The 15,166-nt window shown below is 37.3% G+C and overlaps 1 protein-coding gene and 1 long non-coding RNA gene across 5 annotated transcripts in view; one reads left to right on the top strand and one right to left on the bottom strand.

Moving 5' to 3' along the window:
* Positions 1–15,166, bottom strand: part of LOC141518375 (uncharacterized) — a 149,169-nt gene that overhangs the window by 106,909 nt on the left and 27,094 nt on the right. For 3 of the 4 annotated variants that reach the window (XR_012477174.1, XR_012477171.1, XR_012477173.1), the window contains exons 1-2: positions 7,746–8,426; positions 1,354–1,488 (exon numbers count right to left, since the gene is read on the bottom strand). This is a non-coding gene — a long non-coding RNA (uncharacterized LOC141518375). Of the gene's footprint in view, positions 1–1,353; positions 1,489–7,745; positions 8,427–15,166 lie in introns of those variants that run through there. The other variant, XR_012477172.1, reaches the window with a different exon arrangement.
* PTH (parathyroid hormone) lies at positions 2,037–2,551 on the top strand. The gene is made up of 2 exons (XM_074230346.1): positions 2,037–2,123; positions 2,257–2,551. The coding sequence occupies exons 1-2, from the start codon at positions 2,038–2,040 to the stop codon at positions 2,549–2,551; spliced, it is 381 nt and encodes a 126-aa protein (XP_074086447.1). The 5' UTR covers position 2,037.

Below are 15,166 nucleotides of genomic sequence, written 5' to 3'. Positions count from 1 at the left end.
GCCAAGGTTCAATGTGAGACTCAAGTGAGAAGATTGTGAGGAATACTTTGCAAACTTTACATGCTGGTAGTTATTTCAGATAAGGTTAGTCACTGTCATTTAGGTGGCATAATGGACAGGGCACTAGGCTTGGAGTCAGGAAGACCCAAGTTCAAATTTAGCCTCACACACAGTAGCTGTGTGACCTTGAGCAAGTCATTTAAACTGCTTTGTCTCATTTTCCTCATGTGTAAAATGAGCTGGAAAAAGAATGGCAAATCATTTCAATATCTTTGCCATGAAAACCCCAAATGGAGTCCTGAGGAGTCAGACACAAGCGAAACAACTGAATAACTAATAGACATCATCACCAAACCCCTGGCAAATACTTTTTAGGGTAGTTCAGGAAAACTAAATATTAGTTCTGAAGAACCTTATTAAATTAAGGTAATTTTAAACTTGTGATTTTTAGGACAGTTATTAGGCTAAGGTTTACTGGCACAGAGGGGCAGGGGCTACTTAGCAAATTAATTATGAGGACAATTTGCCTTCTTAGGAAAATCAAAGATTTCAAACACTTTATAAGTCCCAATTTGTAAGTAGAACATTTGTATTGCTTACTTACTTAGTTCTCCCACTGATGACCTATGATCCCCAACATGACACAAGGGAACCTTTTAAAAATTACATATAAATAACAAAGACCAATTTTATGAGTCTCTGTTTCTATCTCCTCATGTCTTCTTTCTATCATTACCCATGACCACATTGCACATTTTTGACATCTGTTACTTACATGATGAGAGAGCTCCATTTTCTTCATTTTACTTTATCTTACTTCACATACCTTCTTCAAGTTCCATATGTCTATCCCTTTTCTTAGTTCTGTCTTATCTCATGGTACCAACATACATTCCGGTTTGTTGACTTAAATCTTCTATTCTGCCGCATTTCAGGTGTTCCCACTTGTCCACTATGTTAGAACAACCATTATGAGCATCCTTTTAAAATTACTTTCTCCCACTCCTTTTCTCTCACCTTAAAGGTAAACTCTCCTCAAACCTTGATCTGCATACTGACAACTCTGTTTCTCCTGCTTATTTGGAAAACCAACTAGTATATCCAAGAAAAATTTAACTTGCCAGCTGACTTCATTCTTAAGCTTCAGGTTACTCTCTTGAGGGGTATATCTTCAAAAGTGAGTTTTTTGGAATTAAGGGCAGTTAGGTGATAGAAGGCATGGAGAACTGGACCTAGATAAACACAAGTTCAAATCTTACCTAAGACACTCATGAGCTCTGTGATCCTAGGCAAATAGCAACCCTTTTCATCATCAGTTTCCCCATCTGCAAAATAAGGATGAGCAGCACTTACCTTGTAGTGAAAATGAAATTACACTTGGGAAGCACTTTGCAAGATTCAAAGGGCTATCATCACCATCATCACCATCATCATCGAGCATAAACAGTTGCAGGGCTCTTGCAAAATATCTGGAAGCATCCACTCAATCTGAGTTAAAAAATGAAAATAAAGCTATGAATTAGCTTTCCTTAAGCGCTATTCTGTGCACTGGTGATCTTGTTTTTTCTTTCTACTTACTAATGAAACCCAACCAGTATGCTCAAAAAAAATTCAACTTCCCAGGTGATTTCATACTTGAGCTAGATTATATATATATATATATATATATATATATACATATATACATATATGTATATATATAATACACTATAAATGTATTTTTATATACAGATATATATTTTATATGTTTATGTGTAAAATATAAATGTTTATGTGTAAAAATATGTTTGTGTAAAAATGTTTAACCTAGATAGATTTTTTGAGAAAATTGTAATATTTTTACATGTAAAAACAATTTTTAACATTTGTTTTTATCTTTAAGTTCCCAATTCTCTCCTCTGCTCCTCTCCACCTTCCTTGAAAAGGAAAGAAATTTTATATAGATTATACATATACACTGGATAGATTTTTTCTTTAAATGATTTGGAATTGCTTCAGTTTTAATTGTTCACTTTTCTTCCTTTCTTCTTAGTGAAGATGGTTTCTGCAAGAGATGTGGCAAGAGCCATCATGGTCTTGTATATAATTGGCTTCCTTACAAATGCTGATGGAAAATCAATTAAGTAAGTATTGTAACCTGGTTTGCTATGGCCGTCAAAGGGACAGGAGTTGTCTTTCACTACATTCTGGAAAATAGGAAGGAGTAAGTGAACCAAATGATTTCTCTTTGTTCTCCCCCACTCCCTTCTTCCCCAGGAAGAGAGTCGTGACTGAAGTTCAACTGATGCATGATTGGGCTGAATACCTCAACAGGGAAACCAGGTTGGAATGGCTGAGAAAGAAGCTTGCAGAGATATTGCCTCCTGATTCTATTCCTCAAGGAGTTCCTAGAGTTGCAAAGGTCCTTGTGGCCCCTGTTGAGGGCCGACTCCGAAAGAGAGCAGATACCAGTCTGATTGCAAACCAGGATCACCAACTAACTCCAGGAAAGAAGACATTTGGGAAGACCGACAAGTCAGATGTGGACATACTGTCCAAAGTCAATCCCTAGCTAGAATAAGTCTGTAGAGTTTGGGTCACTATGGCCCAGGCCTCTATGGCACAAGTGTCCATGCTGCTGACTGTCCTGGCTCAGTTGAAATGATCAAGATCCTATGATTGTCCTGTTCCCTAGCTAGCTGCTTGTGAATGATGAACCTTGCAATTAGTTCATTTTATTGCCTGTTTTGATCCTATCTGTATTCATTTAAAGAGCACTTTCAATGATCCTATTTCTATTAATTCTTTTGAATGTATGTTTGAGCTCAACTTATAAAGGAATAAAACTGCACTTTCAAATTTTCTTTTACTTTACAATGCCAAATAAAATCCTACCAATGATAATGTCAAACATAAAACTTAGCTTTTGTAAACACTCATGAATATGTTAAGACTGAAGTCATAAAATGAAAGGGCTCTTCAGACCTCTAGAGGTCACTTAATCCAATCACCAGCCTATATACTGGAAAAAACTGAGGCCCAGGGAATTTGGGTGGTTTCCCCAATGTTATTCAACAAATTAATGGCAAAATTGGACCTAAATCTTCTGTCTCTGCTTCCTATTGTAATTCCTTTTCTATTACACCAGTCTCTTTTTAAATTAATCACTACAGTTGAAACACATAAGATAGAAATTGTTATATTTTATATTTCTATTTTAATATATGAATTTTAATGTTGTTGCAATATAAGAATATAATTTTAGTTTTATATATATAAATTTAAATTATATATGTATATTGAATACATATGCCTAGATATATGTATGTATATGTGTATACACACATATAATTTCTGGGAGGTGGCACCATCATGAATAGAACACTGGACCTGGAGTTGAGAACTAATCTTGAGTTCAAATCCTGCCCTTCAGACACTTACTAGTAAGCCCAGGCAGGTCATTTAATCCTGGTTAAATGTTTAAAAAATTAAAAAAGGTTCAGTTCCTTCATTTGTAAAATGAGCTAGAGAAGGAAATGACAAACCACTCCAGTATCTTAGCCATCAGAATGTGGGCCCTAAAATATCACTTCTGACCTGTCCAAGCAGAGAAGGTGATGGCCCTCCAACTCAGAATGAAGGAGTTGGGGAAAGAGTCAAACATCAGACATTCCAGTAAAAGAAGTGCCCTATCAGTTATACTAAAGACATGGAGATATCCTGATGGGATTATGAAGGTAAACCTTTGTTCTAAATTTAACATTTTTTCATTCAAATTTCTCTCTGTTCTTAAAGATAAAATTCATCTTTACAATTGCTATCTTGATCTGATTACCAGCAAAGCTAAATGAAACTTTTAAACCTCCTCTGTTCTTAGAGGAACAAAAAAATCATTCATATCTATCTATCTATATCTCTATATACATACATATATATGCATTAAGAGGGCAAAATTAATTGGTCACAATCTCCCATTTTGGTCAAAATGATGCCATAACATTTACCTGCATATCAATTAAGAAAGGTGTGGGAATGTAAAAGTCATACTAGAGGAAAATGGCATACCTTGAATCAAAAACTACCAAAGCTAGGGTTGCCAAGAGATATGGACAGGCAGTGTAAGGTCTATAACGGGAGATAATGTTCAATAACTCTTTGACAAAATCAAAGTGGGCAGTCACTTCTGGTAAGTGGACCTTACAAATAAAAGGCAGGCAAGGGAAAGGGGGGAGGAGGGGGAAAAAGTGACAGTGGAGCAAATCAGATCTTTTCCTTTTCAAACATCTGATGCCACCTTGTGGTCTCAGAGTAAGTTCTTCTCCAGTTCGTGTCTTTTAGAGAGATTTTCCTCTCTGCTAAAAGAATATTTTAATACAATTTTTTCATTGCTAATAACCAGGGCAAATCTTATGTTTCTATTATTAAAAAATGAAATTTGGGGGTGGCTAGGTGTCACAGTGGATAGAGCCCCAGCCCTGGAGTCAGGAGTACCTGAGTTCAAATCCGACCTGACACTTAATAATTACCTAGCTGTGTGGCCTTGGGCAAGTCACTTAACCCCATTTGCCTTGCAAAAACCTTTAAAAAATGAAATTTGCAAACTTTTAGATTAGGGATTTTACAATTTCAGGTTGGCCAATTGTCATGCTGATATACATAGAAAACTCAGATACAAATAGAAAATTAAAACCCAGTTTTTATATTTGGCATTATTCATTCCCCCATTTGGAATGTGAGATTCCATTAAGAAATTGACATAACATTTATAAGAGCATGGACTCTAATACAAAAGCGAATTTATTGAAAGTTGGCAGATTAACTTCAATTGTAACAAAAGGTTCAGCGATGGTAAATAAATGCATTGAATAATAAATTTCAGAACAATTCATATTCAGAAAGTTTTTTTGCAATAAAACATATTTAATTTTTAATCATGTTTAAAATGAATAAGACACCTAACTGAAATGAATCTATCTTTAAGGCTTTTTTCAAGATAGACTACAAAGCTATTCTTCTCCTCATATAACTAACTTGACTGATCTTTTTTTCTTAAAACAGAACCAAGAGTGCTAGGCGGCACACTGACCCTGGACTCAGGAGGACCTGAGTTCAAATTCAGCCTCAGACACTTAATAATTGCCTGTGTGACCATGGACAAGTCACCTAACCCCTTGCCTTGCAAAAAAACCCAAAACTTCCCCACCACCACCAAAAAAAGAAATCATTTCCTGGTGTCACAAATCTTTAACATTTGCCCAATTATCCCCATGGCATTGTGAGAAAGTAAAGGACCTTGATTAACATGGGAATATATAGCTAGTAAAAAAAAAAACAAAACCAAACACTTGATTAGCTAACTGTTCTGAATTTAGTGAACTGTTGGCCAAATGCTCAAATCTTATTCTTGCATCTTACTATAATAATTCAGATGTGTTTCAGTATTAGTCTATAAGATAAGGATTTGATATTGTGTTTATACTGATCACCTGACATGATTATAGAAATTTGCCATAAAGAACAGAGAAACATCCAATAAGGGGAAATATTCCTTTATTTATTCAATTTCAGACAAAGATCATGTAGATGACCAATTGTATTCAACCAGACTTGAAGTCAGTCAGGTGGAACAATATGAATATCATAATAACTTGGGAAATTAAGTCAAGAGAAACCTACCACAGTTTTGCCAATAGCCTTTCTCCCAGCTTTCCGATGAGACTTCATCTGTATTTTATACCTGTAAAACTCCATAGCGTTCCTGGCAACATAAGTCATTGGCTCAACAGCATTCCTTTGATGTTTGTACTTGGAGTCAGACTCAGAATAATATCAGTTAGAAGTCCTATAATGTCTTTAGCAAGTTTCAAAAACTAGAGCTTCAAGTGAATTCAGTTCATCTGGATCAAGATGTCCTAGATGGTGACTATAATCTCATGTTAACATCAGCAAAAGATTTATAGAAAAATTGGGGGTAGCTAGGTGGTGCAGTGGGTAGAGCACCAGCCCTGGAGTCAGGAGTACCAGGGTTCAAATCTGGTTTCAGACACTTAATAATTACCTAGCTGTGTGGCCTTGGGCAAGCCACTTAACCCCACTGCCTTGCAAAAACCAAGGGGAAAAAAAGAGAGAGGGGGAAAAAAAGATTTATAGAAAAATCACACTTATCTTGTCATTATTATACAAATGATTTTGTTTTAAGATATTTAACACAAAGTCTTGGGATGTGTAAATAACAATAATTCCAATGGAATTTGGAGATCAGATTTTATAAAACATTGTCTATAGGAAACTATGTCCAATTATTAACTCTATTCAAATAGACATGATCAAAAACTACTGCTGTCAGCATCCCTTTAAACAATGAGAACATTTTTAGCAAACTCTTAATCATTTTGCATACATTTTTACATATGTCTTAATTCAAGATGAAACTGTCAAAAATGAGAAAAAAATCAGACTCCAAATAGGGTGACTAAAGCTAGCTCATAAATTAGTATTCTTTGCTAATATAACATTTCTGAATTGAAATTATGTTCCTTACTTTAACCTCACAAATTAAGAGATTTACATTTTTCCCCACAAGCTTGTTTATCTCTGTCTAATTATACTCATTCTGAAAAATGAGATTCTTCAAGATTTGAATCTTATACATGTAATAAGTTCAAGCACTAATTTAACTCTTGCTAAGATCATAGAATAGTAACAATTTCAGATTAAAACAGCAAGATCTTTCCCACTTACAGCTCATTCCAGTAATTTGGATACAATTATTAACCCAATGTAGGGTAAACCATTTGTCCTGGGTTGGAATATGAATGCCCTTTCAACACACTATTCCAGCTTGACCAGATAAGGCTCATATATGATTATATAATTAGGCTAAATGTGCAGTTCTTATATGGAATCTGGGCCCAGTCAGTTGCACACCTTTATAGTTTATGACACTTGTGTAAGTCTTAGATTTGACATGATGCTGGTTTTGTTCTCGCCCCGATAACTGTCCAGGTTAGGGGGCAGATCATGTAGTTGAACTGGAGCTTGCAGTTAGACCATGCTTGCTTGTGGACAGCAGAGCTGAGCAATCAGACCAAGAACAGCAGACCCTGAGGAGTTGGCAATGGCGGACAGTGGACACATGAACATGGAGCATACCAGATAAGACAACTTGGGGAACTGATAAGGAAACTTGGACTCTGCATATAGATTTATGTATGGACTTGAGCTGCAGCCTCCCACCTTCAAGGCTGTACAATAAAAGATAAAAATCTCTCCAAGTCTCCTCAGCATTCCTTTGGTCTCTCTGAATAAAGAACTTTCAAAGCAACAAGGATGGGATTTGTTTGAAATATCCTGCTCCACTCAATTAGATAAGGACTTATATTTGGCATAGTTGTGACAGAATTGATCTGACTTAGAGGATTGTATTTGATTTACAATTGACTCTTTGGCAGGATTTGCCATACATTCGACCTGTTCTACAGTTGGCATAGTCAACAGGATGGGACATCTCAGGCTAGGAGAAGAGCCCCTGATTTTCACCTAATAATGAATAGATCCTATATTACAATGGCAAACTTTTACGTTTTCTACCCTGATAATAGAAATTTTGTTTTGAGAGCTCTAAGAGGAGACATGGTTATAACAGCATCAAAACTGGTCAAAAAGGTCTATACCATTACAAGTAGCCTAGGGACAGATTTCTTATTTCTAACATTTCCCAAGGTAACCTCCCTTCTTTATTCATTATATTCACATATATTCATTACCTTTAGATCTCAGATGTTGTTTCTCAGCTGATGTATCCATGAAAGCATTTAAGGATGGTTCAAGAGCACAGCAAATCTAAGAATGAAACTCCAAAAATATTTAGTGTTGGTGGCTGCTCAAGTGAGTTTGGATTAGAAGGTCAGTTATAAATTAAAAAACCTAAGCTCTGGTGACCCTCAAGCTGAAGGCTTGTCACAGAACTCTGATTTGATAACACAACTGTGTCGTTTGTGGCCTCACTTGTAGATAGCCTTGTTTCCAAACTTCTTGACCTGGGTTACATCCTGCCCAAATTAGAGTTACATCATTGTTTTTATCCTGTATGCTAATTTTGTGGTTTTCTGCTATAAGAACTGTTTGATACTTTCAATAAACGGCTCTGCTAGTTGTCCTACCAGCACCCCCACCTGGGTGTATACATGTTTCTTTTCTCTCCTGAGCTGAATGAATCCCTGGCAGACAGGGGAACTCAACATTTGGTGCCCTATAAGGGGCAGGTGCAGGGGACTTGAAGCTGTCCGGAGGCTTTCAGGAGAAGAAAACCCCTTGGTAAGGCTGTGGTAATCCCAGGATGATTCAGGTGAGGGGATGGCTTGATGAGAACTGATAAGTGGCATCAACTTTTTACTTTTATTTTCCAAGTATAGAAGGTGTAATAGGGAAAGAACTTTTGACGGAACTAAAAGAAGCGGGGGGGGGGGGGGGGGGGGGGGGGGGGCGGAGCCAAGATGGTGACATGAAGGGATCGAGTCTTAGGAGCTCTCTGATAAAAACTCATAAACTAAGGACTCTTAACTAAACTTTCGAGAGACAGAACCCACAAAGGGACCCAGTGAGGCAGTTCTCCTACTCAAGGTAACCTGGAAAAGAGCAGAAAGGCTCTGCTCCCTGGGGCTGGAGGGGTGGCCCGCCAGAGCCAAAGAACTTCAAGCTCCTGGAGGCAGCCCCAGGGCACTGGGAGCCTCAGCTCACAGCAGCGGGGGAGTCTCCTGAGCTGCACCCTGGGGAGCACTGGCACAAAGTTGGGGAACAGCGGGGGACCTCTGCCAGAGCAAGCACGTGGAGCCCAGCCCTCAGGACACACAGCCAGCAGCCTGGTCTTTCGGCAGCCTAGACCCAGAAACAGAAGCAGGTGGAGCCGGTAAGCAGGAGCCCCCAGGGCATGAGCCCATTGAGCTGAGGGAGGGGAGTGAAGAGAGAGAGACTGCCCAGCTCTGTCCTCTGCCCCTGGAACAGGACTCTGGAGCTCTGACCACATTCAGATCCTGATCGTAGTCTAGGCCCCGCCATAGAACAGCAGGGCCCCCCCACCCCACCTCAGCCCCGTGGCAGAGGGGGGCGCTTATGGTCATTCACAGACCGGGAGGGAGGACAGAACCTCACACACTGAGACCCTTGTGGGAGTGTCCCAAAAGCTCAGGAAGTACCCCAAAAAATCAGGCTTAGGCTGGGAAAATGAACAAACAAAGGAACAAGAGGAAGACCATTGAGAAATATTCTGCAAATGAGCCCAAGAAGGATCAAAATACTCAGTCTGAAGATGAGGAAGCACAAGCTCCTGCATCTAAAGACTCCAAGAAAAACAGAAATTGGGCTCAGGCTATGATAGAGCTCAAAAAAGACTTTGAAAATCAAATGAGGGAGTTAGAAGAAAAACTGGGAAAAGAATGGAGAGAGATGCAGGAAAAACATGAAAATGAAGTCAGCGGCTTAGTCAAGGAAATCCAAAAAAATGCTGAAGAAAATAGCATGCTAAAAAACAGCTTAGGTCAAATGGATAAAACAGTTCAAAAAGTTATTGAGGAGAAGAATGCTTTAAAAAGCAAAATTGGCCAGATGGAAAAAGAGATAAGAAAGCTCTCTGAGGAGAACAATTCCTTCAGACAAAGAATAGAATTCAGGGAGATGGATGAATTTACCAGAAATCAGGAATCAATACTTCAAAACCAAAAAAATGAAAAATTAGAAGAAAATGTGAAATATCTCATTGAAAAAACAACTGATATGGAAAACAGACTTAGGAAAGATAATTTGAAAATTATTGGAATACCTGAAAGTCATGATCAGAAAAAGAGCCTTGACATCATTTTCAAAGAATTACTACAGGAAAATTGCCCTGATATTCTAGAAGCAGAGGGCAAAATAGAAATGGAGAGAATCCACAGATCCCCCCAAGAAAGAGATCCCAAAAAACCAACTCCCAGGAATATTATAGCCAAGTTCCAGAACTCCCAAGTCAAAGACAAAATATTACAAGCAGCCAGAAGGACACAGTTCAAATATCATGGAGTTGCAGTCAGGATCACACAGGACTTAGCAGCAGCTACATTGGAAGCTCGTAGGGCTTGGAATACAATATACCGGAAGGCAAAAGAGCTTAGAATGCAGCCAAGAATGAACTACCCAGCAAGGTTGAATGTCCTCTTCCAGGGAAAAAGATGGATTTTCAATGAACCAGGGGAATTTCAAAGGTTCCTTTTGGAATGGCCAGAGCTGAACAGAAGATTTGATCTTCAGATACAGGACTCAGGTGAAGCATGGAGATTGGAGGAGAGGGGGGAAATATGAGGGACTTAATGAGGATGAACTGCATGTATAGAAAAATGATACTGATAATATTCGTATGAACCATCTCAGTTAATAGAGCAGGTAGAGGGAGCTTTTATAGTTGAAGCACAGGAGAAAGCTGAATTTGAAGATAAAATATGGTGTAAAAATGGAGTCAATAAGGAAAAAAGGGAAATGGAATGGGAGAAAGAAAAAGGAGAGGGGGAATAGTCCAAGCTATTTCACATAATAAGATTTTTTTTTTATTACAATGAGCTATTGCAATGATATGGAAGGGGGGAGGCAAGGGGGAATGAGGGAACCTTTGCTCTCATCAGAGATGGCTAGGAGAGGAAACAGCAAATATACTCAATGGGGTATAGACAACTGGAGTAAGAAGGAGGGGAGAGCAGGGGGAAGGGGTGGGGATGTGAATAAAGGAGGAGAGGATGGACCATGGGAGGGGGACAGTGGTCAGATATAACACATTTTCTTTCTTACTTCTTGCAAGGGGCTGGGATTGGATGGCCTGCCCAGGACCATAGGGCCAGGTGGATTCTGGGCCTAAGGGGTGGTATGGGGGCTCAGGGCTTCTTGGCCCCAGGACCAGGGATCTGTCTGCTGCACCACTCAGCAACCCTACAGCAGAGTCAGAGTGAAAGGAGAGAGAAAATATAGTACATGGTAGTGGAGAAATAAGAAAGGAGGGAGTTGCGATCAGCAATGGCGACATTGGAAAAATATGGAAGTAACTTTCGTGATGGACTTATCATAAAGAATGTGATCCACTCACGACAGAGTTGATGGTGTTGGAACAAAGACTGAAACACATTTTTTGTTATTGTTACTTGGGGGAGAGTGCAGGGCAAGTGGGGCTGGGTGGCCTGCCTGGGGCCACATATCAGGGTGATCATTGGGTGTCTGGGGCCAGATTCGGACCCAGGTGCTTCTGGCTCAAGGGCCAATGCTCTGTCTGCCACCCAGCCGCCTCTACTATTATTACTATTTTGTTTCATTTCGTGTCTTTTTTTTTTCTTCTTTTTGGTTTTTGCAGGGCAGTGGGGATCGAGTGGCTTGCATGTCACATGGCTGGGTGATTATTGGGTTTATGAGGCTGGATATGGACTCGGGTGCTCGTGGCTCCAGGGCTGGTGCTTCGTCCATTGCACCACCTGGCCATACCTACAATTATTACTATTATTTTTTTTATTTTAATTTTTTCTCCCCCCTTTACTTTTTTGCCCAAGCAAGTCTATCTATATTCTTGGAGGGGGGGTGTATTTTGTTTACTTGTAAACAAGTATATTTTATTAATGTAAAGAAAAAAATTTGTACAAAATGAGAATAAAAAATAAATTAAAAAAAAAAGAAGCCAGGGCAGGACATAAACATTTTGAAGAAACTGGCTAAAGAGAAGGGCTTAGAAATTATCAAAAACCAAATAGATAAGTTTTTATAGACTGTTTATGATGTTCTCCATGGTCTCCAAAGAAAGGAGAATTGAGCTTAGAAGGTACTTTGAATCTACATGATTGGAGAACAATGTGTGAACAGATAAATTAATATTAATATGATAAAATGCTGTTGACTTTTTCTCTTTCCCACTTCTTCACTGTGATTCTGCCAGAATGTTTTCCTCCCTCCTTCTCCCTCTCCGCAGCTTGTCCATTTTACAATTCTGGCTCTTATCTTTTGACCTTGAAGTTTAGCAGAAAGAATATTTTTAGAAAAAGGACTAGCCAGAGAGAGAAAATTAGCTCATGAAGATTCAGATAAACAAGTGTTAAAAAGGAAATTTATTAGGAGTTAAAAGAATCAGGAAAGAGACAGTTTATATTACCAAATATGTTATATATTGAAATCATAAAAACAAATGCTGGTTTTAATTTGAAAACATTTTGGGGAAGTATATTACAAAAGGACAAGAGAATCAGGTTTATTCTAAAGTATATAATTTAGGTACTAAGTAATGCCATAAATAAATAAACAAACAAACAAACAAACATACAAATAAATGAAACAAATAAATAAGTGAATGAAAGAAATAGGCGAAGCTAAGTAGCTAATCTTTTTCCAGAATGATGTCATAACATTATAGCTTCAGGAGTTTATCAATATAGATTCTGATAATGTTAGTCATTAAAGAAAATTATGGACCTAGTGGGGATTTAAGAACAGAAGATTCTACTCCCCCTTCCCAGAAAAGACTTAGGACTGACCCCTTAAAAAAGAATTTATTTGGTTTACTCTGTTTGAAGAAGGGGGACAGGGAATATTGCAATTAGGATGAGGGATTTTTGAGTGACTGTTTGCCTTCTCAAAAGTTATGCTAGTTATAATCTAGTAAATATTAATACCTTTGTATTGAAAAATGTATTGTGATAAATGGAACATTCTCTGTATTTCCTCTAGTGTGAAAGCAAGGTGGGGTTTTTCCTGGAGTTGCAGGGCCTCTCTGTTTCAAAGTGCTCTGATTCTATTTGTTGTATTTTATATGTGTTTGTTTTAAAATACAGGCAAAGGGAAGCTCTTAGTTGTCTCTGCATGGTCAGACTTGCTGTCAAATCTTTGTGTTCTGATTGGCTAATCCTCTTTCCTTTCTCTCTTTTCAAAATTGGATCTTTTCCTTTTTCCAAAAACTCATGCTTCAGTACCACAGGAGATTTTCCTGAGGATCATGTTGTTTTTGGGAAAGAAAGGGTTCTATTATTTTCTCTTATTTGTTTTATGGTCTGATTGTCTAAAAGAGTTTTACTTACTGATTTGATAAATTATACTTCTAAGGGACCTAGTCAAAATTGAAATTGTCCCTAAAATTATATTTTCTTGACTGATCTTGATAAAAAGAGTTTATGGAAAAGAATAATGGAACAGGGGCAGCTAGGTGGCGCAGTGGATAGAGTACCGGCCCTGGAGTCAGGAGTACCTGGGTTCAAATACGGCCTCAGACACTTGAAAATTACCTAGCTGTGTGGCCTTGGGCAAGCCACTTAACCCCATTGCCTTGCAAAAAAAAAAAAAAACACCTAAAAAAAAAAGGAATAATGGAACAGTATATTAAGGGAATATGTTATTAGTTCAGTTTGAGTAATGGGTTCCGAAAAGATCTGGATAAAAAAAAGAGTTTGCAAGGAAAAATGAAAAGGGTTTTTTGAATCATTTGTGAAGTGTGGAAGTTGGTTTAAGCATGCAGAAAGTAATTATGAGAGGTTTGACTTTGTATAAATAAAAGATGGATTTTTGAACTTTGAAAAGTGATTTACAAATCAATGTAGTAAGAGAAGAAAGTATAAAGAGCTGTAAATATATATAGAGATATGTGTTTAAATGAGGTTGGATAATCTGAAAATTGCATTAAACTACCACTTTTGCAATATATGGCAGTGAATCGATTGGGAAAGTAATAATCCCCATAAAGTGATAAGTTTTATAGGAAAGCAATTGCTAGGTATGTTAACTGTTTCCTCAAATTGGGTAAATCTATAATGTGTAATCCTATGTACAATGTAACTGAATTCAGGGGTTTATAAAAAAATAATACTGATTTTTTTTTGGTTATAATGTTTTTTGGCTCCTCCAGAGTCACAGGAAGAAAAAGAACTTATGGGAATGCTAAAATAGATAGGGTCAGAATAGCCTTGATAGAGGCTGGGAGTCTGCCAAAACCTTTTGTTAGTACAGACATCTAAGTTATGTGCTCTTAATCAGGCTTTATAATTGCTACAAAATGGGGTATAGTTCATGTATTTGAAAAATTTGGGGTGACAGAGGAATGTTAACAGTAAGGTAAAGAATTAGTACATACTACTTTGATATCTCAAAATGTAGGAAATCTCCAATTCCCAGAACATCATTTTGTCAGTGTGGATAGAAAGTTCTTATAAGCTAGAGCACTGAGAAATTAGAATAGTACTGATACAGATAAGAAGAATTTGCAAACTTTTGAATCTGCAAAATTTTGAAAAGGAAAATTATTTAAGATAATTTTGAATATGAGTTTTGGAATCTGTAAGATTATTAAGAGTACTATAAAGAAAATCTTGTTATCAAAACTTTTTAGAAACATCTGGTCTTAAGAATTTATTTTTGCAAAGTTTTAGGGAGTAAAGGATTTACACTTTAAATTGAAAATGTGTTATGTATAATTAGTACACTTTGTATAAGACCAGATTCAAACAATTTTTTTGAAAATTTAAAATTGTGTTACAATAAAAAAATGTGAAGGAAGTGTCATCCATCACATTTGTAAAGATTTGTTATAAGTAAATTAGAGGGGCGGCTAGGTCGTGCAGTGGATAAAGCACCGGCCCTGGAGTCAGGAATACCTGAGTTCAAATCCAGTCTCAGACACTTAATAATTACCTAGCTGTGTGGCCTTGGGCAAGCCACTTAACCCCATTTGCCTTGCAAAAAAATCTAAAATAAAAATGAGAAAATTAGAGAATACCTTGCCAACGGGTCTTTGGTTCAACAGGTCAAGTTCTTTTTTTGGCCCAGAGAGTTTGTGAAAAGCTTTGTTTTTCCATCTCATGCTTATGAAATTATATATATTAGAAATTATATATGTATCTTGTAACACTGGCTTTGTTAAAAAAATTTACATTGGGATTTTGAAATTAATATATATATTTAAAACTAAATCCATAGAGAATCTTATTTTCTTTTTGAAAATAAGAGTGTATTTGGAATAAGAGGAAAATAAGCTTATATTCAGAGATCTGAAAGAAATTTGTGTGTGAAAGATATTCAGATCTAAGGTTAACTTTAAGAGAACTTGTTTTGTTTTTCCTTTAAGGCAATGAGATATCAGCCTGGAGATCTTATGTTTCACATAGATTAAGAGTTAAATGTTCAATTTTAAAGAAGTAGAATG

Source organism: Macrotis lagotis, chromosome 3, assembly GCF_037893015.1.
Source record: "Macrotis lagotis isolate mMagLag1 chromosome 3, bilby.v1.9.chrom.fasta, whole genome shotgun sequence".
Lineage (NCBI taxonomy): Eukaryota > Metazoa > Chordata > Mammalia > Peramelemorphia > Peramelidae > Macrotis > Macrotis lagotis.
Note: the sequence above shows the minus strand (reverse complement) of the source record. Positions and strands in the feature narration are given on the sequence as shown.